The sequence below is a fragment of the Anopheles moucheti genome, chromosome 2, assembly GCF_943734755.1.
Source record: "Anopheles moucheti chromosome 2, idAnoMoucSN_F20_07, whole genome shotgun sequence".
NCBI classification, from domain to species: Eukaryota; Metazoa; Arthropoda; class Insecta; order Diptera; family Culicidae; genus Anopheles; species Anopheles moucheti.
This window is the reverse complement of record NC_069140.1, coordinates 43,623,730-43,649,946: the sequence shown is the minus strand read 5'-3', so window position 1 is coordinate 43,649,946 and position 26,217 is coordinate 43,623,730. Positions and strand designations below refer to the sequence as shown.

Sequence of the window (26,217 nt, the reverse complement as noted above, 5' to 3'; positions counted from 1 at the left end):
CGTGTGAAAATGTGCTGTAGAGATTCAATGCTGTTCAAGGGATTTAAGTGTTAAGAAGATGCAAAATCCCTTTCTTTACTAACATTAAAAATTGATAAAACACAATTCGTGTTGCGTATTTCATAAGCAACGCTTTAAAAAAAACGTGCTCAAACGGTACAACCAAGACAGGAGAAAAGAAGCAAGCGTCTTATGTCCTCCTGCGGACCGTGCTTTTGCAGTGTGATCGTTCGACCAAACCGCACCTGGAAAGAAGAAGAAAGAAAATCACCGAAAGCTTCTTAAGATTTCGCGACCAAAGGAATGAGCGTGTGTGCGAGCGAGAGATACATGAGCGAACGAAATGGCAACACCAATCCCACCGTCATCGTCATCATCATCACCATCATGATCACAGTCATCGTTGAAATCATTGGAAGCTGTTTGATTTGCCGTCTCATTCGTCGCAGCAAGCGCAAACCGCGTCGCCATGGCGATACAGAAATGGAATCGAGCTGTTGCCACTTACGTGTCGCACATACGCGACTATTGTGTTGTGCGTAGTGTGCTCATATTTGAATGAGCTGCCATGTGTGTGTGCGTGTATGTCCATACGCTTTGCTAAAGTAAGTCGGAGCGAGACGGAGTGAGGCGTGTGAGTGACAAGGTGAATTCGTCGTCGCCCAACACTCTTCCTCCTCTCATACTTTTGTGCGTCTGGATCAACAAAACAGGTACCAAACAACGCACGAAAAAATCCAGTCGATCAAATTTTTTGGAAGGAGAATCACGGTGCGTGCGATGAAGAAGGCAGTACAGACGAAACGAAAATAAAAACACACATAAGAAACCGGTCTTGCGTGTGCCCGGTCCCTTTTTACCCCTGCCCAACATCGGCAGAACGCCACCCTCGCGCGTTGGTTTTGCTTTGTTTGATGCTCGGTACTCGCGGTTAAAGGAGTGTGCGTGACCGTGGACAGTGTGTGCAATCGTCATCGACAGTGTGGTCGGCGATGATGATGATGATGATGGTGGTGGTAGTGTGTGGTCAGCAGAATGCAGCACCAGTACCTGGAGTGGACCACGCAAACGGAATGCCATAAAATATTTCCTCGATCCTAGGCGCAGGATTTACGCAGGATAATCTTTCCGTCAGGAGGAAGGAAAGCACTGCAACAGCGAGAGGGTGAAAGGATGCTTAGGATTGTGAAGCACAGTGCAGAGCGCAGAGAGAAAGGGAAAAGGAATGCGAGGTGGACTCTGATACATTCTAATCACTGACAGCGAGGCGTAGCTGCGTGTTTGTTTTCTTCGGTGCGAGCCCAAAGACTCGCCTCATCCCCCTTCAATACCGATCCATAGCCTTCTCCCTAGCCGTTCACCAAGAAACATGTCCCAAGACGTTCTCTCCCTCTAAGTTAAATTATAAATTCAAGGTTTCTTCGAGACTTAGAAAACCAGACACATAGCAGCCCGCATTCATTGCTTTCTATCTCTTCAGCAGGGCCGTAGTAGTAGAAGACAGTGTTTGGTCGCCCTACACCGTGTAGTGGTTGTGTGCGCGTGTGTATTTCAAATGATTGGATAGAGAGAGAGAGAGAGAAAGAGCTCTAGCGCACGGTGACAGCGCTATACTGGCAGCGGTTAAGCGTACAGTAAGGAATGCTGAATGCACCTGTTGGAGATGCATTAGTAGCATTATCGGTACAGTGGTTGATGTTGTACACCGATCGTAAAGTTAGTGCAGTTGGTCAGTTTGGCCGCGACCGGGTGGAAGCAGTGCGACTCCTTCGGCTACGGTCCATTTCGCAACGGTGTAGACGGCACGGCGAACAACGCACGCGGCTGCAGGATGATGATGGATATGCTCGGTTCCCCGAGCGGTGGCAACCAGTTGCCTAACAACCACTTTCACAGTGACTCGCAGGTAATGTGCTGCATCTAGCGTGTATCGATCACGCCTGCTATAACACAACGGTGGCGATGGAATGTAGCCGGTTTGGGAATGTTAATGTGCATAGAATGCAGTACACCGGGAAGCTTTTCCGTTGTAGAAATTATTGGTCAAAACTAATTGAAACATAGCCCCTTGTTAGCTACTTTGTGCTAGGCCACCAGTATCATCAATGGAGCAAATTGCAGCTTGCTACCGGCGGTGCCATTTGACACGTACGTAAAACTTCTTCTGGCCGAGATATTGCCATGGTACCACAAAGAATTCCAGCTTTCTGGGGATTCACGCGTTACTCGCGTTGGTTGTAGATGAAGTCCACTACACCTATTAGTTCACGGAGCAGCTACTATGACCATATGTTTCAATATCCGCCAAATGACAACGACAATTTATACGAGAGCTCTAGAATTCTTTGTCCAACTTACTTTGTTTCCATAACTATCAAAGAAGGAGGGAACGTCTAAAACAATCAATCATCCAAAACCAACAATCAACCGGGACGAAGAAATTAAATTTTTACTCAGTTTAAAGATTTTTTTTATTTACACGGTATCCAATAAGCTCGAATACAAATTTACATTATTAAGTAGGTCCAGTACAGGGGCGGCCCGGTGGCATGATGGTAGCGGAGCAAGGACTGACTATCCTGCTACGTGCTAATATAAGTCGATACGGCCAGGCCGTTCTAACGAATAAAAAAAAAGTAGGTCCAGTACAGTTTTAATTTTAGGTTGTTGTCTCCTGTTTGGGTGTCGAGAAAATTAAACCAACTTCCTAGACAAAACGTTGTGCCCTTCAAGCTCCCCCAATTTAGGAACCGACTCTTTTGTTTGAACTTAAATGTTGTCACAGGTGAACGAATACAAGATCAGCACCGTGGACCATGTCAAGGAGATAATTCTTAAAATCTTGGACGAAATAACAGTACTATTTGTGCGTGGTACGTGTCACACGTGTGACTAGTGTTGGGTGAATCTGATTTTGATTCATGAGTTTGAATGAATCTGAATCTCTATTTCAATGATTCATAAATTAGGCAACATCAATGGAACCTCTGCCCCGGACAACAGTTGCCAATAATGGACTATAAATCGCCACTGCTATAAAGATTCTCGAGTCTCTTGCGGGTTGATTCCTAATTTAAATGACTAATCATTTAATATTCACATGAATGACTCTGCTCAAAAGATTCTTTAAACACTACTTGTGACGAATGTGATAAACTTTCGAAGTCCGATTCCAACATTCCGGTTTGTTCTTTATACGTCGATTCGGCCTCACGGTGAGTCGTTCTAACGAAGAAAAAACTTAGGTTTGTTCTAGACGTTTGTCATATATGACAAATTCTAGGGCGGCTCCTAAGTGTCAGATGACCGTTCTAAATGGGAATCTAGAAGATAAAACTTTAGCATATCGCTTAAAGATGTTCTCCGACACATTTAGATTTTTCTACAATGTCGTTCTGTCACAAGCTGACTATGGTGGATTAAATAACGCCAGTTGTCCAACTACCCCTGGCCGTACACAAAGGCAACGATTCATCTTTCCAACTATTCTCATTCCCTATTCCATTCCATTCCAGCGGATGGATAAAACCTACGGCAGGGCATTTTAAAGTTCTGTTTGTTGTTGATGGCCATAAAACTGGGCAAACATATCGTAACGGTGGCGAATCCGATTACCTTGCCACATTGTGATCATTATTACACACAGCCGCCTTACAACGTGCAGCGGAGATCTCGAACCGCAGACGAATCTGCCCCCGGTGCGTGTAACGTAGCCGTCCGGTTGCCGGTCACTGTATTCAGGAATCCGACGCTGACTGGTCCCAGTGGTGTGTGTGTGTGTGTTTCCTTTTTCTTGGCCAATCTCACTACGCCGGTTGGCTTTCTCGAGCAATGATTATCCATCGTTTATCTGTCTTTTCCGCACGAGCTTCATCCATTGCCGTTGATTCTCGCCGTTCCAACGCGCAGTCCAACGCTGGCCGGGGTTTGCAATCTGCTGGCATCAGTGTTGATTTTTTTTCTCCTTTCTCTTTCTATAAAGTGGTTGTGTGTATGAATCTGTGGCCTTCCTTGCTTTTGCTTTTGCTGAACTTGCTACATTACACATCTGTATTAAGTGCTATAATTTGTCTTTACTTACTAATCGCTTGCAGTGGGCCGTTTATTCTTACTACTGGTTTATTGTTATGAGATTATAATGCCAAACCTACGAATTAACTGGCATTTCATTACACAAATGAATATTGATCGCCTCTTAGCACAGTATGCAAATAAAACATTTATTTTTGGTACAGTGTTCTATTAAAACCATAAATGAAACATATTTTTACTTTAAACGAGATTATATCATCATAAAGCCAAAAGTAAAGAAACCGAATGAAACATTCGTCAAGGAATGGGTCAATGCGGTTGTAAACATTGCCCTACTCATTACTCTTTGAACATAATAACATTTCTTGCCGACTGCATCAAACAACGATCAGTATTGCACGTATTATATCGACGCAACATAAGCATAAAAAACATCGCTCGGTCAACCCCCGGTGGTTGGGATCGACGGCAAATAGAGAGGACATAGAGGGGGGAGTATGAATAAGTTGCAAAGCAAATCACTCAGCTTGATCTTGCACTATCCGTAACCTTTTAGTGGTGATTTGATCCCCAACACAAACACAAACACGTCAGGCACGCATCATGGGTTCGATCAATGTGTGCGCTCGTAGTACGCGCGTTTGCATCATAGTACTAATATATCCATAAATTAATCATGCTGGCTGCAATCTTGGTAAATCGTGGTCCTTCCTCTCCAGTTGCTTTTGTTTTTCCTATTTGTCGTTTACGGTGGTTTGTGATCATACGAGGGAAGTTGTAGTAACAGTAATAGTCGTAGTCAGCGTATTGTAGCTACACCGCTAGTAGAAAACGAGCCCTAGTGGCTATTTGCGAGTGACGACTCTGCCTTGAAGCTGGCTCGTAGGTTGGTCTGTAGGCAAAACTTGGCGAAGCTAAGGCGCGGCTTCGGGGATTGTGCTGTGCGGCAACATTGCCGACATCGAGCGACGCCCGCCATGAAAAGGAGACACGGAGTAGACGAGGAGAGAACACAAAAAAAAACTCATCTGACCAGTTTAACCACTTCTTCGTGGCAACATTGTCCACCTTCACGCGTGGTGCTGGTGTCCCTTGTGTGTGCGCGCGCGCGCGCCTAATACCCGGGGGGTTGTTTCTCCATCCGCACGATATAATGCTGATCTGGTGTTGCGTGTGCGGAATGTGGCAGGTTCCCGAAGCACGAACACCCCGTGTTCGTTTCGATTGGTGGCTGTGTACAAGGTGCACAGACAAATATATGCATCGCGCGCGCATCCGAATGCATTTTGTGCACCTCGGTCCGATTGGTGATAGCGACCGGAGGAAAAGAAAGATGAATGTTACATCGAAAGGACAGCTAACGCTTGCAAACCTTGGAAGTATGGTAAAATTTTACTCGAAGTTCATCCGGTTCCAAACTGCAGGCCGAAAGGCGAAAACAGTGTCACATTATAAAATTAAATCAACATAATTATATTTTGGAATTTTGTTTTCAACATAACAAGACATCATAACTCGACTATAGTACATCCAATTTGAAGAAAGTTTATATAATGGAATTTTACTTTTGTTCTGAAATTGTACGCAGCCGTTTTTCTTTAGCTTAAGAAATGATTCTTCGACACAAGTTCCTATGTTTTTTTTGCGCTCAAAGCCCTGATTTTTTTCTTCAAAATATTATATTTTTGTTAATGTTACTAAATGTTAGTATCACGTTAATTTGTTTTAACAATACAATAAAAATATTCAGCGTACGGCGCTAGGTTTTTTTCTCTCTAAAATTAAAGTAAAAGATTGATTGTACTCCAACTCTGAGGGTGCGGCCTCTATGTTGTTCGCCAATCAACAGCTTTGCCGTCAAAGGTACCACTCTGTTCTTGCTGTGGAGGTCGAAGAAAATGCTTAATGTAGGCAAAAACAATATTTTCCGCAGCCGGAAAACAACAGAATAAACATATGTATTCGTGTTTGTCATAATGTTATTATTTAAAAAAAAATCTCGGAAATTCATTTTTTAAAAGGATGGAAAAAGATCAACTATACCTAAAATTGCAACACCATTCAATGCACAGCGAAAGTCAACAGATTTCCCTTCCATCGTACAATCAAAATTGTTTATTTCGTTTGATCAATCTTGTGGCAAATCTCCCCCCAATTCAATTTGCTTTTCATATACGCTCGTTTAACGTGCTTTACGATCTTGTAGTGTGTTTGTTGTTGCTGTTTATTTTGTTTTTGTTGCTTTCGCTCTCCTCGTAGCACTTTATTATAAAGCAAAAGAATGGGTGAGAAGATGCTGCGATGATGTAATAGTACCTCTTAGCTACTAATTGACACATTAACCATATTTACCTTCGCATGTGATCGTACGTGCTGGTGAGCAAAAGCAAAAAAAAACCCCTGCCTTGAAAACACGGTGCAGTAAGTAGGCCGCACGATCGTCGCAACTCATTACCGCTCGGGTAATATGCGGCATGGCCAGTGGAGTTCCTGCGGTCTGTCCGTGCGGGAAGAAGTGCGTATAGAAAACGGTGAAAGTGCACCATCTGCCTATAATCTCTAATGAAGGCTAGATAACGCGTGTTTCCGTCCATCCCATGAGTAGCCCGGTGTAGCTTGCGCTACACTATATCACAAACGGTCTCGGGCGCTAAACGATGTGCGAGACACGTTCGGTCACTTTCTTCCAGTGTGCCCGCGGTGTGTGCTACGATTCCGAACGATTGCGTGATGCTAATGAGCGATTGTCCGCTCACACGGCTCCCCTCGTAACGTAAGAGACGTAGCGATAACGGTGGATTTGTCATTGGTTGCGATTTGTCGTACCGATCGATACGATCTTTCTTCCGGTTTGAGCGTTATATCGCATCACAAACACATGAGATTGTCTAGAAAGTGAAATTTATGTTGTTGCATGCTTGGCAGTCTGCGAAGTGGTTTATCGTTTCTCGCTGAGACTGAAATTCGCTGCTAACGAAAACAAAATATTTGAACCATAAAGTAACGTAAACGTAAACAGCTAGATCACATTTGAAATTATCTTCTTCATCCCTTTTGATCTTTTCACGATAAATGAAAAACAAAATCACAATATAAAGTTTAATAATAACTGTTAAAGAAAAGCTCTGAACTCGATCGATTAAAATGCCTCAATTTGTTACAATATTGCTACGCTCCTATTGGTGTTAGGTCTATACTTAGCGACCCCTGTTGTGATCGTCCCCATCCCTTGCACCACCGGTCCAGATCCAAACCCCTGCGGGTGCAAAAAGTATGCCGCACCGCTGCTGTTTAATGATCAAATGAAAAGAAAGGCATAATTTTCTTCATGGCCCCAAACGTAACCGTAACGGTAGCAGGCCCCGGCTAGGACAATAGTTGTGTTCGGGGCGTACGACTTCTAGTGGTGCAACGCCACTAGCAGGATGCCATTATACAGCCGCGAAGGGCATACACATTCCACGTGCATAAAGCTTTTCCACCAATCCTTCTCTCTTGCAAATAGGAGCGCCACCCATCGCCGGCCCGCCATCGTTGTGCTCCGTGGTAAGCATTTGTGTCCGCGCAGCCTTTTTGACATGAACGTGTAATGGCTTTAGCTCAACTTCGCGTCACGTCACGGCTACTGCTCGGTGTGCTAACCCACGGTGCGGTGGGATCGGTCACCCTCTCATGGTTTCGCATACGAAATCAAGTCCGGGCACTTGGAAGCCGCGATCGATCTGTGCTAGTGTGTGCTGCCGATGATCAGTGGCCAGGAATGTTTGCATGAAATTGAACGAAAATCCATTTGGCTCGGTTATTATGCACGTTGCTGCTAGATTGCTGAAACCAAGTGTCGGCGATCGTGTGAATCTTTCACTTGATATGTCTTTTAGGGTTTCATATTTTTTACGAGCTACTTTTAATTTGAAATGAATGCCTTTTGGATTGAATTTATTGTATTAATTTAAAATAGGCTTATTTTTATGGCCATGAGTCTCGTGCGCGTAATTTGTTCGTTCAGCCACTGCATCGTCAGTCTTCGAACACCTTCGTCAATATGACTCTTAGAAGTCGAGAAGAAATATAGAATTTACGTAAGCCTCTGAATATGGACCGAGGAACGTAGTGCAGCCAACTGTAGGAGAATATAATTCCTACTCGAATAAATAGACAAGAAGAAGATCACCTGCAGAAAGATCCTCAATCCAATCCTTAAAGGCCTTTCGTTTCAGTCGAGTGTGGGCTTCGCACGCCGCTGCAAATGTCCATCCCTTAATGTCGATGCCCGAATGTCGAAGCCAAGAAATTGAATTGACCTTCAGACTATCGTCGATTGATTGAGTATTTATTTTAGTTTCTGCACTCCTTGACAGTGAAAACTTTGTAAGTTCTTGGGAGAGCATTTCATTCTGAGATCTTCCATATGCTAGAAGCTCATCGATGTAATAGTGTTCTATTACTAATTCTAAAAGGTTTTCAAACGTCAACATGCTCATAAACGGCTGGTAACCTTGAATTGTGCAGCCTCGGAACATTCCATATTATGCCACAAACTTTGGTCGTTGTTTAAATTTTGGATACAGATCCGCGATTTGATTTTTTCACCATGTATTCCTGCTGAATATATGTATTTCGAAGAATATTCGATCTCCTCTTTAAATCAAACAACCTTGGCGATCATTATTGTAATTAGCATGATTTCTCTTTTCTCCAACGCTGCCGACTATCACGCCACACTATTGATTTGACGTCGATTTCGATTTGTCAAACCCTCCCCACCGCTCACTCACCGGATGATAACACGCTAATGATGCTAACCGATAATGATGCGAAAGCGTTATTTTCTTGGCTGTGCATGGGCGCGGTTAATAATACACGAGCCTGGAATGGAAGCGTATTTTTTTTCTTTCTTCAATCCATTTCTACACCTTTTAGAAAAAGGGCTATAATTTTTATGCCATAATAGCTAGGGCACGACTGACATAGACTGGCGCTACTTGTAATAATTAAATCCATCGTTCGATAACTTCCCTCGAACTGGTGTACGTGGGTTTTCTGTTCACCGGCCAATCATCATAGGTTCGGGACACGATCGAGAATCTGTGAGATAACGTGTCGCTTGGCGGGCAGGTTGGATTAATCGCACTTTCGTCAGGGTATTGTGCTGAATTTGTCATGCTTTCTCCACCAACATTTGAATAGCTATTTTTCCGACGCTACAGTTTTCGTTTTAAGCAGATAGGCCTCTCTTCCACTTCCCCCTTCGGTCGTTCGGTGGCCTAATGTCTCCAGCACACATCTCTGACAGTGCGACGGACGGTTGTACATCGAGCTTGTCTACTACTAAAGAAGCTTTCTATCGGAATCAGGAACCAACCGTGGGGATTGGTGAAAGTGTAAATGTTCCGATACGCTCGGCAGTAAATGCCCTCCTTTGGTTTCTTTTGATTGCGTGTTGATCAGCCTGAACAATCGGTAGCTAATAAGCACTAACGACATCTCTACTATTCGTTGTATTGTTTGTTGCTTTTATTGGCTATCATCGGGGAAGTCACGCTATCGTACCGTTAAAGTTTCCAAATATACTACCAAACTTCGGAAGATGTTTCAATCTTTCCTTTATAATTAAAACGAACAAAGGACAACCATCGATCAGGACACGAGGATGGGAAATTTTGTAGCCTTCGGTGAGGCACAGTTCATGCAGAGTGCAAGGCCAACTCGAGGTTCCCGGATTTAATTGAATTAAGGTTGATTAAAATCGTGAACAACTACCCCTGTCGACCGTTCTCTTTCTATGGGAAAGATCAAGTGCTGGTCGCTTCTTCCTTCTCCGAGCCCGGTACGGAAATGTCGTTACGCGCCATCAATGGGCACCGTTGTTACTGCTGTCCGATTTCTCCATCCAGATTCCATGTTGGATTAAGCGACGATCGACGATAAAGCAATGCGGCACGCATTCAGCTGTGTTGTGTGTATGCGGGCATGCTCGAAAAAGTGCGCAACGAATGGTGGTTCCCCTTACATGGTGACATGAAACAAATGCAGCATGAGATGGCTCCATACTGGCGTACAGTAGCAGCAACAGCAAACCAACTCCATGCTCCTGGTGGCATTATTGCTTTATTGTTTACTCAGCTTACTGAACAACGCACGCGCATTCGTTGTTATCATAAATGTGTCGAGAGAAAGCCACTCCAGTGTAGCATTGTGATAGGAATGAACAAAAAAGCTCGCACACAACAAACCAACTGTGAATGTTTTTTTTTAAATTGATGACAATGATTTTTTTATACTTTCTCCTGCAAAATATGCCCCAAAAAGAGGATATTTCTGCAAAAATGTTCATGCGCATCGCTGAAGGCAGTTAATGGATTTTTTAAAATTATTAATAAACATCTTTTTTCCATACAAGTCATTCATTTGTGTCATGCCTCGATTTGGTAATCGTATTTACATACCTTTCTGTTTCTTTTCTTCCATTACAGCTGGAGAGAACGTCATGGGATTACAGCACGGTAACACTTTCCCGCGTAACCGGTTACGGGTTTGGCATAGCAGTGTCCGGTGGTCGTGATAATCCTCACTTCGCCAACGGTGACCCATCGATCGCGGTTAGCGACGTGCTGAAGAATGGTCCGGCCGAGGGTCAACTACAGTAAGCCATCGACTGCCGACTGCTTGTGTTTGCCAATCAATTACGTCTGACGTCTAATTTTGTTTATTTTCTTCCACGTGTAGAGTAAACGATCGGATCATTTCCGTTAACGGTGTGTCTTTAGAAAACGTGGAGTACGCCACTGCTGTACAGGTGCTGCGCGATAGTGGCAATACCGTGACACTGATGGTGAAACGACGCGTACCCAATCACAGTCTGATGCATCCACTTCCGGGTGCGAATATGCATGGGATGGCAGTCGGATCGGGTGGAGGTGGTGTTGGAGGGCTGCCCGGTGGATTGGCGGGACCTGGCGCTGGTGCGATGGGCGGAATGGCGACCGGTGTGGGGATGAATTCACATCAGCACCAGCATAGCATCAGCTCGACCGGCCTGGGTCTCGGTGCAAATAATGGATCTCAGCAGCAAATCAAAGTCATCGTCACGAAGGCGAACAAAAAGGACGACTTCGGCATTGTTCTGGGTTGCCGATTGTTTATACGGGTGGGTTGAGTTTGAAAATGCGTGCAATCATTCTCCAGGCATCGAATTTGATCGTTTCATGTTTACGTTTCTCCACAGGAAATATCATCAAAGACAAAGGATCAGCTAGCGGCAAATGGGTACTCACTGCAGGAAGGTGATTTGGTAACACGAATCCACAACACTAACTGTAATGATTCGATGAGCCTTAAAGAGGCGAAAAAAATCATTGACGGTTGCAAAGAGCGGTTAACGCTTGCGGTGTTGCGCGAACCGAATGGTGTCAGTGGGAACTATGGTGGCGGGCCGACTGGTGGAACTGCTTCCGGTATGCAATCGCCTGTCTACTCCCATACGGCCCAGGTGTCCAACTGTAGCAATATGGATGATAATTATCTCAACGGAACTGGTTCATACTCGGGGCAGAATTTGTACGTGCAACCACCGACGCGACCGTCCGCCATGAGTACGCTGTTGGCAGATGATAAAAGCAACCTCACGCCGAGAGGACGTTCCAGGGGACCGTTGACAGATATTTCGCTGCAGCAGCTCGATCGTCCCAGCACGCCACCGGGAACGTCTAGCCGCACGGCGGACACGGGAGCTGCCGGACATTCGCGATCACGCAGTGTCGTTGACGAGCCACCGAGACCACCACCACCAAGAGGTGAAGATTTCTACGCAACCCGCCGCCAGCTTGTGGAGGAAAAACCCCCCACGACCGAACCACGATACATCACATTCCAAAAGGAAGGTTCGGTCGGGATACGGCTGACGGGCGGTAACGAGGTGGGCATCTTTGTGACGGCTGTACAACAGAACAGTCCCGCCTCCGTTCAGGGTCTCGTAACGGGGGACAAAATATTGAAGGTCAACGATATGGACATGAACGGAGTTACCAGAGAGGAGGCTGTCCTCTTTCTGCTTAGCTTGCAAGATCGCATCGATCTGATCGTACAGTACTGCAAGGAGGAGTTCGATAGCATTACGGCACAGCAGCGGGGCGATTCGTTCCATATCAAAACGCATTTCCACTGCGATACGCCAACGAAAGGTGAACTGTCCTTCAAAGCCGGCGATGTGTTCCGGGTGATCGATACACTGTACAATGGTGTAGTCGGTGCCTGGCAGGTGCTGCGCATCGGCCGTGGACATCAGGAGCTGCAACGCGGTGTCATTCCGAACAAGGCCCGGGCCGAGGAGCTGGCAACGGTGCAGTTCAACGCGAGCAAGAAGGAGCTGAATTCTTCCGAGTCGCGCGTTAGCTTCTTCCGCAGGCGTCGCTCGACTCACCGCCGCTCAAAGTCCCTTTCGCGCGAGAACTGGGATGATGTGGTGTTCTCAGATGCCATCTCGAAATTCCCGGCATACGAGCGTGTCGTGTTAAGGCATCCGGGCTTTGTGCGTCCCGTTGTCATCTTTGGTCCGGTGGCGGACATAGCGCGCGAGCGTTTAATGAAAGATTTCCCCGACAAATATACGGCACCGCTGCAGGACGATGATAAGGGCTCGTCCAAGTGTGGTGGTATCGTGCGTCTGTCTAACATTCGTGACATTATGGACCGTGGCAAACATGCGCTGCTGGACGTGACACCGAATGCGGTCGATCGCCTGAACTACGCTCAGTTCTACCCGATAGTGATATTTTTGAAGGCGGATACAAAACACACAATCAAGCAGATGCGTCAGGGATTACCAAAATCGGCACACAAGAGCAGCAAGAAGCTGTTCGAGCAGTGTCAGAAGCTGGAACGTGTTTGGTCCCATGTGTTCAGCACAACGATCAACCTGAACGATCCGGACACGTGGTATCGGAAGCTTAGGGACTCGATCGACCAGCAACAGAGTGGTGCAGTTTGGATGTCGGAGACTAAGGTAAAGATGGTTCATTCATTATCGCACCGTACGCCTCATGGTGGTAGAATGGGTTTGGGTTATGGTTTCACTATTTTCCTTGTAGCTCAGCACATTGGCTGTGGATTTTGGATGTTTAAATCGTTCTTATTTCAGGCTCCAATACCTTACGGAACGTTGTGATCAGTATTCTCGATATGCTAGAAATTACAAACTACAATTACTGTACATTAATAAGGGTTTTCACATGATGCGGAGCATTATCGAACCATGCCTAATTCTATATGTTTTATTTCTTTTTTCTTATTTTATCACTTGGTGTTGGTTGATGTACGTGCGGTCCTTTTACTTTCCTTCTTCTATGTTTACGTTTGTTCGCCTTAATCCCATTTTTTACGCAAACACCTCTACACTGGCTAGCGGGTGGAACTAGCATCCGATATTTTTCTGCCCTATCTACCACCTCCATGCCCTTTGTCGTGTTGCAACTATGTGTCGCCTTTACCACCAGCAAAGACAAGTGTTGGCGGAATGTCCCGAAATCCCTATCGCTACTCAATGCCTGTTGCTAATTTCAACAATTCGCTTGCCGTCTCACCTATCGCCGTCACCCCTTATGCCCAACAACAGCCCCATTTCGCTAACCAATCGTTCAATGCTATCAAACCTATCGCATCCCTCCCAACGCATACATTGCAAAGCTGTCGACCAAACACTGTTCTTGGCGGTGAGATTGGTGCTCAAATGATGCTGCCCGATATTCGGATGGCGTCACCCGCGGTTGGTGGTCGACGTGCGGGACGCATCGGCTGCAATGCTGCACTGCATCGTTCAAATCCCAACATTCAGCGATCGACCCTTAGTCTGCATGCATCCTCGTCGTACGGTGGTAAATCGTCCACAGCAACCACCGGAAGCTCGGAACAGCTGCTGGTCGACGATGAACAACCGCCGGTGGCTATAAGCGTTGACAATGGTCGTTCGGCCAATGCGACCGTACACGCTACACCATTCTATCACAATCCGGACAACTTGCAAACGCACGATCGCAATCGATCTTACACTAACATCACTAATAGTGCGAGTAATGGCAACGGTATTGGTCGCGACAACGAGTATTCGCTTAACAGTTCCAGTGCTGCTGGTGCTTTGCACGGTACTAATCAAATCCTCACGCTCACATCCATTGATGCCAATGGTAACCATGTACATGATCCAAATCAATTCATCGCTTACATTGACAATTAAATGTCAGTACAGTTAGAAGCAAATATGTGAATTTCAAGTGCTATAAACAGCGATATTAATAAGTGCTACCAGAATAGAAATTACTAACAATGTTTGCATGGATCCATAAAGGCTTTGAAAGGCTTTCACTTTCCATTTTTAATAGTATAAGTATCACTCACTATTGACTATTGACGAATCTAACGGTGTGATTTTTTCTGTCTTTTTTAATTCCATATATACTCATTCGACTTCCTACATACGCTTCTACATGAAAATCGATGCCCTCCTTCCCTGCAAAAAAAAAACTACTGTTGTGGTTTATGATGTACCGAAATCAAAATTGTGTTTGTTTGCCACTAACGCCAAACATATCTTCTATATAAACGCTACATTTATATACTATCCGCGTGTGTGTGCGCTCAACATTTCCCTATTTTCCCTGAATGATTACTTCCCGTTCCTGAAATTATTCAATTACGTTCCTTCATCGTCACCGTACGCTTGATAAACTCCCAAATATATTTGAATCGTACCGATACGTACTGGTAACGCTATTCCCGTTGTTTGTCGTTCGTTCCTACCACTTCCCACCACCTTACACGCGGGTCGATTCACGAAACCGATAGCCCGTAGAATCTTTGTCCGATGATTTCCTGTTCCCCATGACCACATCCCGTCTTTCCTACGCCTCGAGTCCAGAATCGGATCTGGAGCTAAGCCCGGGCCCATCAGCATCACTCTCATTGGGCAACTTGCCACAGTTGGTGAAATCCAGCTCTGATCCATCGATTGCCACTAATCAGGATAACTTGGATAGGGATAGAGAACTCGGTGACGGCATGCCACCACCATACACGGTAAGCTAACTGCATCCCCATATATTTTTTATGATACCTTTTTTCGGCAAATGTTGCTATTTTTAAAATAGTATTTTCTTTCGAAATATCTCTCTAATCAACTGGAAATTTAGTACATTGATTATTGAATACGTCGGTTGATGATCAATTTACAATGTACCTCCGTCATATATTTCTTCTAATTATTTCATTCATTTTCATTTGGCCATTTTGTGACTAAAAACATTATGTTTAACGCAACCGACATTAGTGGATTACAATGATTAATTTGAAGTTTCTCGTATCATCACGTTTAAAGAATCCGTACGAACATGCTCCCCACTCGCGTCGAATGACCGTTGATAACAAGTATGGATTTTCATCAAGCAAAAATGGTGGTGGTGCCCCGGCAATGAATCCAGAAGATGCCATTTACGGTTCGTCTACTTCGAGGGCGGCTCCACCGTTACAAGGTTCATCGAATGGTCCACACTTCGGAGCGGGTAAGCTTTAGGCTGAGAGTAAACGTGAAAGATTTTCTCTTCATTCATCACCGTTTCCTGTTGTTCCAGTTCCAGATTTACCTCCCCGTATCGATAGAGCGTCCAAACCGCCCAACGCGACCGGTGCTTCTAGTACGCCCGGGTCTTCGTTGCCTTCGCGTAACTCAAGCTCGGGCGGTACACTTGGCCGTTCTGCACAGGAACGACTCTTCGGCAATGGGAAACAATCATCCGGTGATACGTTACACGATCCCACATCGGGACACGATGAATACAGCAGTAGAAATCAACTGCTGGGACACGGAGGAGGACCCGACAAACGACCAGCGCTTCCATCGATGGTAAACGGTGGAACGACGGCCCCGGGCGCCGGTAGCTCCTTGGAGCGTAACGCCAACACATCACTGGATCGCGGTGCAGGTGGGCGTACGGCTGGTCATCATCATCCTGCTTCGTCCGGCAGCAATCCGAACACGTCGAGTAAAGCGAACGGATCGTACGATAGTGTCTCCAGCTACGATTCTTACAATACATCATCGCAGCTGACCGCACAGAATATGAGGTTAGGACCCAATGCACCCGATGATCTGAAATCGGTGCCCAAGTAAGTCTTTCCAGAATTTCCGCCTGCCAAGCCAAATTGTTTCAGTTTTGGGCAGCTTTTATGATTCTTCCTTTAGCAAATGCTCAGTTGGGTTTAGTTTTTTTTTCTGTTAACGTATTTGAAATAGCTTTCATTATTTTTAATTCAGAAAAAAGAAATGTTACTATTATGCGTTTGTTTCACAATTTCGAGTGAGCCAAAAGTTAACCAATGTACGCTCTCTGTGTTGTTGTAGCAATCGGAATGGAGCACATTCACTGGGAGGAAACGTATCAGGCATTTCAGAGTATGGAAGAAATCCTTCAATGAACACCTCATCTGATATGTTGCTCACAACAGCTAGAAGCAACTATAATGGTACGTTTCCATGAAATTATTACCTAAGAATATGATATGTGATATGTGTATGTTAGGATGTATATTAACTTAAATGTATGTTAATAATGCTCCCATTTGTTCTTTATTTGGGAATGTGTTTTTTAAAGGTACTGGAGCTCATGAAACGTTAACGCAACGAAACTCAGGTGATCGTTCCGGTGGTGGTATGAATATGCCACAAAGACCAACCAATCTCGTGCTGGACAGTCCACGGAAGCACATCATCGAAACTAAAACGGATTACGGCAAATACAGGTGAGCACACATATATCGTGTATTTGCTCCTCACCGTAGTATGTGAACTATTAAATTAGAATGCGATAGCGTTGTAGAGGTTCCGGAGGTTGTAGCCAATATGATTGATGGCTTTGTTTTTCTTTCATGCTGCATTGTAATGTAATATGTGGGTCTCCAACTGAAGGTCGCGACAACAGATGCGGGAATATCTGTTTATAAACAAATCGCAACCAAATCTACATTATCATACGATGTGTTGTCCACACAGACGTAGATTAGTTCATTCGAAATTCGATACTTTAGTTTAAAGTGGCTGTTACGAGACCAACGAAAGCATTGTGTTTGGTTTAGTATATGATAGTAGAAGTATTTACTACCAAATCAACGGTTCAATTGAACATTCGTTATTTGGTGGATGTTTCCAAGGTATATTCTTAGAAATTAATTGTCTTGCTATGCTTTTTGAATCAACACAATGTGTTCAATTTAGATTGCACTGCCTTTTCCATGTTTCTTTAATTGATAGAATTATTGAAAAAGCCATTGTGTTATCCTTGCGTACTTCACCTTTTCTAAGCACGATTTGACTGAACATGTAGCTTCACTGCTGCCCACAAATAGACTCCTCAATAAGCTACGATTTATATCACATTCCTTAATAATTTCAAGAACGCAAAAGCATATACTCATTAGTTTCTTATGGAATATTATACGTTAGTTAAAAGAAAACGAAATTAGACATAATTTACAATCATGTTGGTCCAAGCAAGATTTTCTCGCACAATTTTCTACCTTAACACTTCACATATGATTCATTACACAGCGTTACTATCAGCATTTATACTTACGTTTTGTTATTTCGTTATATTAATTCTATTATACGGCACAGTCGAAACAATTCAGCATCGCAGGCCGATTACTCGAAGCCTAACAAAGGACCGTCGATGATTGGTTCACCAGGACAGCCACCCGGCGCTGCCATGGGAGCGAATTTGGGTAATGGCGCACCATTTAAACCTGTTCCCCCGCCAAAACCTAAAAATTACAGACCTCCAGTCGGCGGTACCGGAAACAATGGTTCTGCACTGCATCATTCAGGACAGTGGGATAATGGGGTAAGTTCAATCAAGTGTATCATTTCTACCCAACCAATTTTACTTATGATCGTTTCAATTCCAGGAACCGATTTCACCTCGCTCACCTGATGGTTTTTATTATCCTCCAATGGCTTCATCACATTACCACCAGGGGATGGCCCATAACGTGCCAAGTTCACCAAACAATGGCGGGTCCCATGCACCAGGTATGCATCCGTACAATCCGTACACGGTCGGAAATGGTGCTAGCGGCGGCAATGGAGGCCCAATGTACAACGGCAACACCAACGGTAGTCATTCTTATATGAGCAATGGTGTCAGGGACATGGGTGCAATGGGGGCAAGCAATGGTTATAACAACGGTAACGCACAATACCCCTACGGCAATACTTACATGCATAGAGGTAATGGGACAGGAACTCATGGCATAGGTAACATACACGCATTGACGTACTACACATAAATTATACTACTACTGACACAATCCATTAACGGTTTAAGATCCTCAACTGACAGTTCACACATGTCGTACCAATAATAATTCCAATTTCAACCCACTTATTCACTACGTCCCTATTATCCGGATTCCTTTTCTATCACTTGTTAATCCTTGTTTTGCTGACCAATACTTAAATGCATGATTTTCTCAGTATACTGCTCATTAAATCTTAAGATCGTAACTTACTATCCATTTTAAGTGAAATTTACACAAATTAATCGATTATGTCGCTAATATTAAGCTTTTGTGAATATTTTTCAAACAATTATCACAATACGTGTGATGTTTCATTCGATTAGTTACAGATCTGGATGAACGTTTTAAAATGTATTTATTGGTTTAAAGTTATATGTTTTCTTAAAAAATGCCTTAATTTATCTGAATTTAAAATTTTAAATACCCTCGGTAACGAATTTAAAAACGAGGAATGCAAACAATTTTGTTGATTATAGCTCTATTTGCAAACTCATGCATTTAACAGTAATTGGACATTTTGCAGCTTTATTTTATTTTACCTTCACTAACAATAGTTTTACATCCCTCAGGCAACATGCCACCACTACACCCATCCGATCGACATGCACTCGATCTCGCCGGAAGCCGAGAGCAACGAGGATCGGCATTCGAGCTTTATCGCAAACCACAACTTGGTACGATGGTTGGGCACCACCACAACATACGGTAAGTACCGTGGAATTTTTTTCTACCTCGTCTGTTCTTGGATTCATTTCTTCGTTTGCTAACACAACTTTGCTCCCAACGACTGACTAAATTTGGTCTATCCACAAGGATCCACTTACCCATCGTGATGGAAAATAAACTCATCAAACGACTATATCCTTGGGCCGCGAACTTTTCCCTATTGTAACATGCATAATGTATCTTCGAAACCTTTCTTTGAATCCCTTGACTAATGACGATGTTACGGACTTTTTGATAATAATACGACTACTTCATTTTATATCTACTTCATCTAAAAAAAAGTGTGTCGTACTATTCAATGCATGTTGTGCTTTTTCATCCGCAAAGACAAACGGAACTTAGCTGGAAAAAGATACATACGTTTCTAACCATGGCGAACGGCGTTACGACTACGGCTATATTACTAATCCTACAGGTTAACAAAACATGCAATGCTTTTATACACATACCGTCCATACATAAGACTCGCTGCCCCCTTGTGACTAGTCCATTCCATCGCTTTTATAACGCCAGACAAAACTACCCTTCAGTACCTTGAGCCTTGAAGCAAGGAGCGCAAACCCTTTGTTGCATTGCAACAACACACTCGAACCCATACATTTGTATATGCCATTTAGAGCAACGAGAAACATTGGAACAACTTCAAATCAATCGTGTATCCGCACGTTACAAGTCGCACTAACTTTTACCCTCAATTTTGTTTACTTTTCTGACCCTTTTTTGTGTTTCCTTTCGTTGGTGTAGTTTTGTAGAAACTTGTACATTCGATATAACTACAAAACGCTTTAGCTATTCAGTGTCATTGCTTCTTAATTAGTTATTTATTTTAAAAAAAAGTATTTCCACATAGCAAAAAGGTGGCAAGTTTTAAATTATTGTCTATTAGAGAAATGAAATTTAAAAATATAACTTTGCCTGTTTTGTACTACAGAAAATCTTCAATTTTTTTTATAAAAACAACATACAGTATGAGGATGGCTTACACATATTATACTGAAACATTGAGGTGTATCCTATTGTAAGAAATAATGTTACAGCTCCAGCCTTCAGTATAGCATTACGATAGCTATACGATGTTAGTTTGGTTTCTACTAACCTATGCTTCACATGTCTCTGCATATAACATTTCAACAAATACTGCTTCTCTGCCAATCTAATACATATAAGAACGAACGTGAGTATGCTGGTGTCGTTCATTGTCTTTCTGAAGGAAGTAAATGTACATTCCACAGCACCACTCTCCATCCCATTTGCAATTCCTACGCGAGCAAACGAATTTCTAGTAACTGGAACGGTACTCTTCCTAATGTCTTCGTCTTCGTTGCTCTAGAAACTAATTACCATTAGCTAGTGGTATAGTGTTAAATGTACACATTCGGTTGAACAACTGGGTTTGGTTAAGATGTAATAGCTGGTTGAAGGGTCTACGATATTGCCTTAAGTTATAACTTTTCAATGATCTTTTGTACGATCGCGAATGCATGTATCATGTTTATTTGTCTATGAGTGTATTTATATGAGTGTGTGTGTGTGTGAGAGAGAGAGGGATCGAATGGCTGAGCTTGTTGATTTTGAATTGTTCTATTTTATTCTATAATAAACATGTGATTTTCTACAATCTACCCAAAAAGAAAGGTGAGATGATCGTTCCCTATGTACCACAACCCGTTTCACTATAAACCACATCAATACCGAACTGAAAATTGAGCGAAACTGATACAATTTCTATTAAACTTAAAAAAAAGTAATCGATGATAAGTATGGAAAAGCGAACAAAATGAATGGGGGAAAAAGTTAGTGCATGTATGTAGTAGTCCAATGCATTAATTGTGACAAAGATGTTCAGGCTAAGTGCTTGCTCGGACAAGATGCAAATACGGTACTACTACCTTTGTCCACCCGGTCCGACTTTGTGCCCTATTACCACCGTTCACTCTCTTCTTAAACCGGTGCACCTAATCCTCGGCCCAATATTCCGTACTATTTCTACTACTATTACTATTACTACTACTAGAGCGCTAACGTTCTATTTAAATTTATTTAATCAATGATTCGTTATCCAAATCAACATTCCAAACTCCCAAATCATGCATCGTTCCCGCACCACTTCCACCACGTCCACACACTCCTTTCGTTCCCAATCCTGCAGAGACATGGAGCCCATGATGTCGATCCATGAGTTCAACCAGCACCAGCAACATCTGATGCATCAGGAACGGATGCGCCAGTTGCAGCAACAGCCATTACCACCCATACCCGGTCCCCCACCTCGTGGCCCTTATCCGGGGCACGATCCATCCCTGCCACCAGAGTTACCGGCCAAACCGCCGAAGAAAAACATTCTTAAATCACCGCTGAAAGCAATCAAGAACGCATTCATTAAGTCTACCCGTCCGCTACGGCGGCAGGTAAGTTTGGTGGGTGACACGGATAAAAAGTCGCTCAGACCGATACTGAAACGACAGCACTCGTTGATGGAATCACGATCAGCACGAATGCGCATGACGGATCAGCAACAGCAACAGCAGCAACTATACGATCAGCGTTCAATGTACGCACAAGAGATGCAGCAGCAGGCGTATTACAACGATCGACGCTATCCGTCGTCCTATCAGGGACCGTATTCTCCGCAACCCGTTCGCGGTTACCATCGCCATGAACCATTCTATCCAAAGGATGGGAACAGTACCTATCAGAACTTAGAGCTGGAATCAATGTACGGTAACCACGGTAGAGGATATTACGATCAACAAAGCGATGGCCAGGGTTACTACCAGCCGGACGAAAACTTGTACGCAAACCGGGCACTCATTGAACTAGAGCGTGGCAGAGCGCCTTTAGGACCGGGAGCAACGGTCAGTACGCTTGGGCGACGTATTGTACGTCGGCACAGTATGGCCGATCGCACTGCTCCATCGCCCAGCTTCAATCAACTGAACCGTCGACGAATGGGTTCCGAACGGGCTCCCCATCACGCCTCAATAGTGGATCACCACCGTGCGGCAATGGCCAACGTGAGTCACGGTTCTGGCCACGATGAGTCCATCTATCAGAGCAAGAGTGGCTCATTCCTGTACAACGAAGCACGTGAGCACACGCGCCGAGCATTCGAAGAGCCAGTGTATCAAAGTCGACGAGAAATGCACCGGGATCATTTGTACCAGAGCAAGCAGCAGATGCAAGATCGCATCCAGCAAAGCAGAATGGTTGAGATACAGCCACCACCAACGCAACAACAACCACACGGTTCTTCGCCGGCTTCCGGTAATGGTAGTAGCTCGGGGATGGGTGGCACAACAACTTCCGCCGCAAGCGATCGTTTCCTGCGCAACCAGGGTCTGCCCGGTGGTGGTGGCACTACTGCAAGCGGTTCCTGCTCTAGCTCTCCCAACTCACCGTCGAGCAGTTCTTGCAAAAGTGGGTACTCCTCTTCGCGCAACGGAGGGGAAATGCGCGAACGGCGCACACAGATGCGTGAACAGATTTATCAATCGCGCAAAGAAGCGATGGAATCCATGGCCGAACCAGTGTACGTTTCACGCCGAGAGCTCAAACATGAACCGATCTATGAATCGAAGAATGAGCACGAATCGGCCACATCCATGGTAGAAGTCGTGGAACAGTCGGTTAATCAAATGCAAGGCCTTTCTTTAAACGTGGCTGAAACAGTGGCCGACGGCGATCTTAAGGACGTGAAGTTAAAAGAGCCTGAAACGAGCACTACGACGAACCATGACGTACGAAAATCACCAAACGCCACTCCATCGGTTACACGAAAACCGCACAGCTTGGGTGCTCCTTTAGCCGCCGAAGAAGACGACGATGTGGAGGAGGAAGAAGATGAGCAGGAAAAGAGTGGGGAACGGACGCTAACCGTAAGCAACCAAAACGATTCTGCCTTCGACAAACTGATGACTGGAGCCCAATGTCCCGGCAGTCCTGTTGCAACGTCATCCCCGGTGATGGTGCCACCGTGCATCGGTACACCGAAAAGTATCCGGGCGACGCACATTTCGAACTTTTTGAAACGAACTGCCCCGCCGGTAATGCCACCGCCTCCACCGCCACCGACAGCATCCACGACACACAATAGGCCCCCACAGGGACTGCTGGGTCCAGTGTACGCGAGCCGCACGTCCATCGAGACACAGTACACGACGACGGCGACCGGCTCACAGATGAGCCTACCGATCGGACCACCGAACGCGACCAGCACACCGTTTGCGAGTGAACTTTCGCTCGGGTTGCCACCGCCACGGCAACCCATTACCCGGCGCGGTATGTTCGATGCGTCCGGTGGCAGTCTGGCCGATCCCGTCTGGAACGTTTCGCTGCAGATACCGGCCGGTGCGATACCGCCGGGTGTACAGCAAGAGATCTACTTCACCGTCACCGATCCGCGGCTAAGCGAAAGCGTCGGTGGACCACCGCTGGACATGGAGAATGGTTGGTTTATTCGGAATTCTACACTTACACACCATAAAACACACCTTTAGCAAAAAAAAAAACCACCCTCCCAGAACTAAATCAAATCAGTTTCGCTATAGTTGCTGTGCCTGTTTTGCTCTTATGATTTGCACACTTGTCGCCCACTCCTTCGTATTGCTGCTCACATCTGTTTGATTGTCCCTTCCTTTCTTTACTTTATTTTGTATGCGTTTGACGTACTAGACGTATTTCCGTTTTATTTCACATTTTATAATTTTGTTCACCCTTTTAGCATCAGTCGTTCAAGTTTTCAGTCGTGTTCAATTTGACACAAAAAATATGTTTTATTATGTGTTTTTACTTCGATTACTTTTCATATTTGTGTGCAAAAATTTTTTCAAACTCTAATTTTATGTTTAGCTTTATCACCATCGTATGATCTTACCAATTTGTTTCTTATTTGTTTTGCACGCATTTTTATATGTTTTTGTTTAAAAAGTACATTTAATCGCCATCATCATCTATCTCATGAAATTGTTGTGCATGTGAGAAATTTGTGAACGTGTGTGCGTGTATGTTTGCTGTACGATCATGTCTCATTACGCGTGTGTGTGTGTGTGTGTTTGTTTAATAAATGTGTGTGTTCGTTTATATGTTATATGCATGTTAATGTTAAATAGTATTACTTTCTTTTGTCCCTTTTTACATTATTAATTAGTATTTTGTAGCATTAGCTGTACTTTAAGCACATTTTTCATTCTGTCATAATTTTATTTTGAATCATCATTAATTTATGGATAATATTTAACAATGTTACTTTTTGCTTTAATGCATGCAATACAACAGGCATTTTTCATTTGTTTACTTTTCTTTTCTTTTGTTCATTTTTAATCGACACCGTCTTCCATTAACTATATGCTCTTGTCCTATCGCAGGTGAAACGATGCTATCGCCACTGGTAATGTGTGGTCCTCAGGGAACAGAGTTTCTTAAACCGGTCACACTCAACATACCACACTGTGCCGGACGCACCGCCTCACTAGGCCTATCTTTAAAAGCGACAGATAGTGAGAAAAATCTGCAAACCGATTGGGAAGATATCGACTTACCGAGCAATACTGCGGCCCATACCGTCTCGGTAAAGGTGGACCATTTCTGAAAACAGGACCATCACCCAAACGCCACGTACACTATAAGCTTAATACCCTTTGCACTCCACGTGTAGAACAAATATCGCGACGGGGGTTTGATTTACCTTTTCAAAATAACATAATGTCCTGCAGCCAACTGATGATTACCATCACACCATGCCGTACTGAACAGTGTAGTGCCTTTTTAGTAGTCGTATATTGCACTAGCTCCTTTTTATGCACATGCATTCGAATGAATAACCCTTAGCATGATAGGAATTTCCCCTTACCCCGGGGAAAGTATAGGCCATCGAGAACGTTTTACGAGAGACAATTGTATTGCTTACCAACGCATCTTTGCCATTTTATTTTAGTATATAGTGACATGAAACCATCTTCTAGGGAAGCGAAGCGCGCGTGACAATGCTGTATATAATCTTCCCCTCCAAAACAGACGTAGAAACAAATGGCCACCTTTGGGCAAAGTTGTGTACTTCGACCACATACGATAGCGATAAATAGGTGTTTTAGATGCTCTTTACTAATGGCACCCGCCAATTACGTGATGTAGTTTACCATGTAAATAGGTCGAGATAGCCTTCACCGCACTCCCCGGAACGGAAGGATCTCCGTTCCATCCTTGCATCGTTTTAGTTCGAATCATACGGAATAGGACAATGAGCAGCGTAGCATTCTAAATGTAAAGAACGTTATGACAGGGTGTGTGAGGAGTAAAAATAATAAGCCCTTGATAAGCGTTAACCGCGACAAGTTAACAAGATACATTTTTATAGAAATGTAGCAATTATTCAATACACCCACTAAAATATAATTTGTCCTCTATATCTGGCTGCCATCTTGACAGACACAATGTGTGTACAGTACGTAAAAGGGAGTAACCATACTTCATCCGCGAAGTGCGTAGCATTTTATAATAAACACAGATTGTGGAAAGTATTTTTTCACTTCACTATTTCGGAACCGTACATACTATGGTACACAATTAAGGTTTATAGGTATGGTGTATGTTTTGTTAATAAAAGAATAAAATATGGAATTTAATACGATACCGAATCGAATCACCTTTTTGTTGTTGTTGAACGAGATAGCATTCGAACTAATATATTATTTATCTTGTAGACTGTATTATACGAAACAGCTGTTTGGGGATTTCTGTAGGTGTTGTTTAAAATTGTTGAAACATATTTCGTTTTTAAAAATACATAAACAGCATATTATTTTTTTATTTCTCGCTGTTTGCCTCCCACATTCCCACATTCCCACATGGTTATTCTTCTTCTTGATGACAATCTTTGTTGGGGGATAAAACAGAGAGCAAAATGGAAAGAATTAATCACCGTTAGTGTTTAGTGTCCAGCTTACAAGAGCTAGAGGAGCGCACGGTCTCTCAGTCGTCATTGCATATTATTTTGGAGCGCTTTTCCTTTCGTCGAAGTCTCCGCACGCATGCGATCGGAGCCACCAAAAAGCGACCGGTTTTGTGATTTCTGACACCAAGAGAGCATCCACGAAAGGAGATAACATCAATCTGATCCGCACA

The 26,217-nt window shown here is 44.0% G+C and overlaps 1 protein-coding gene across 5 annotated transcripts in view; it reads left to right on the top strand.

The window, feature by feature from the left end:
• LOC128305127 (uncharacterized) overlaps positions 1-25,718 on the top strand; it is a 49,336-nt gene extending 23,618 nt beyond the window's left edge. Inside the window, exons 1-14 of one of the 5 annotated variants that reach the window (XM_053042461.1) lie at positions 1,762-1,906; positions 10,506-10,675; positions 10,759-11,179; positions 11,258-13,033; positions 14,869-15,099; positions 15,398-15,581; positions 15,651-16,143; positions 16,421-16,542; positions 16,671-16,818; positions 17,690-17,915; positions 17,980-18,328; positions 18,942-19,077; positions 21,248-23,544; positions 24,462-25,718. In XM_053042461.1, coding sequence (XP_052898421.1) covers positions 1,832-1,906; positions 10,506-10,675; positions 10,759-11,179; positions 11,258-13,033; positions 14,869-15,099; positions 15,398-15,581; positions 15,651-16,143; positions 16,421-16,542; positions 16,671-16,818; positions 17,690-17,915; positions 17,980-18,328; positions 18,942-19,077; positions 21,248-23,544; positions 24,462-24,685 — 6,852 coding nt within the window. In that variant the 5' untranslated portion in view covers positions 1,762-1,831 and the 3' untranslated portion in view covers positions 24,686-25,718. Of the gene's footprint in view, positions 1-1,761; positions 1,907-10,505; positions 10,676-10,758; positions 11,180-11,257; positions 13,034-14,868; positions 15,100-15,397; positions 15,582-15,650; positions 16,186-16,420; positions 16,543-16,670; positions 16,819-17,689; positions 17,916-17,979; positions 18,329-18,941; positions 19,078-21,247; positions 23,545-24,461 lie in introns of those variants that run through there. The other 4 variants (XM_053042470.1, XM_053042453.1, XM_053042444.1 and 1 more) reach the window with 4 other exon arrangements.
• The last annotated feature ends 499 nt before the right edge of the window (positions 25,719-26,217 follow it).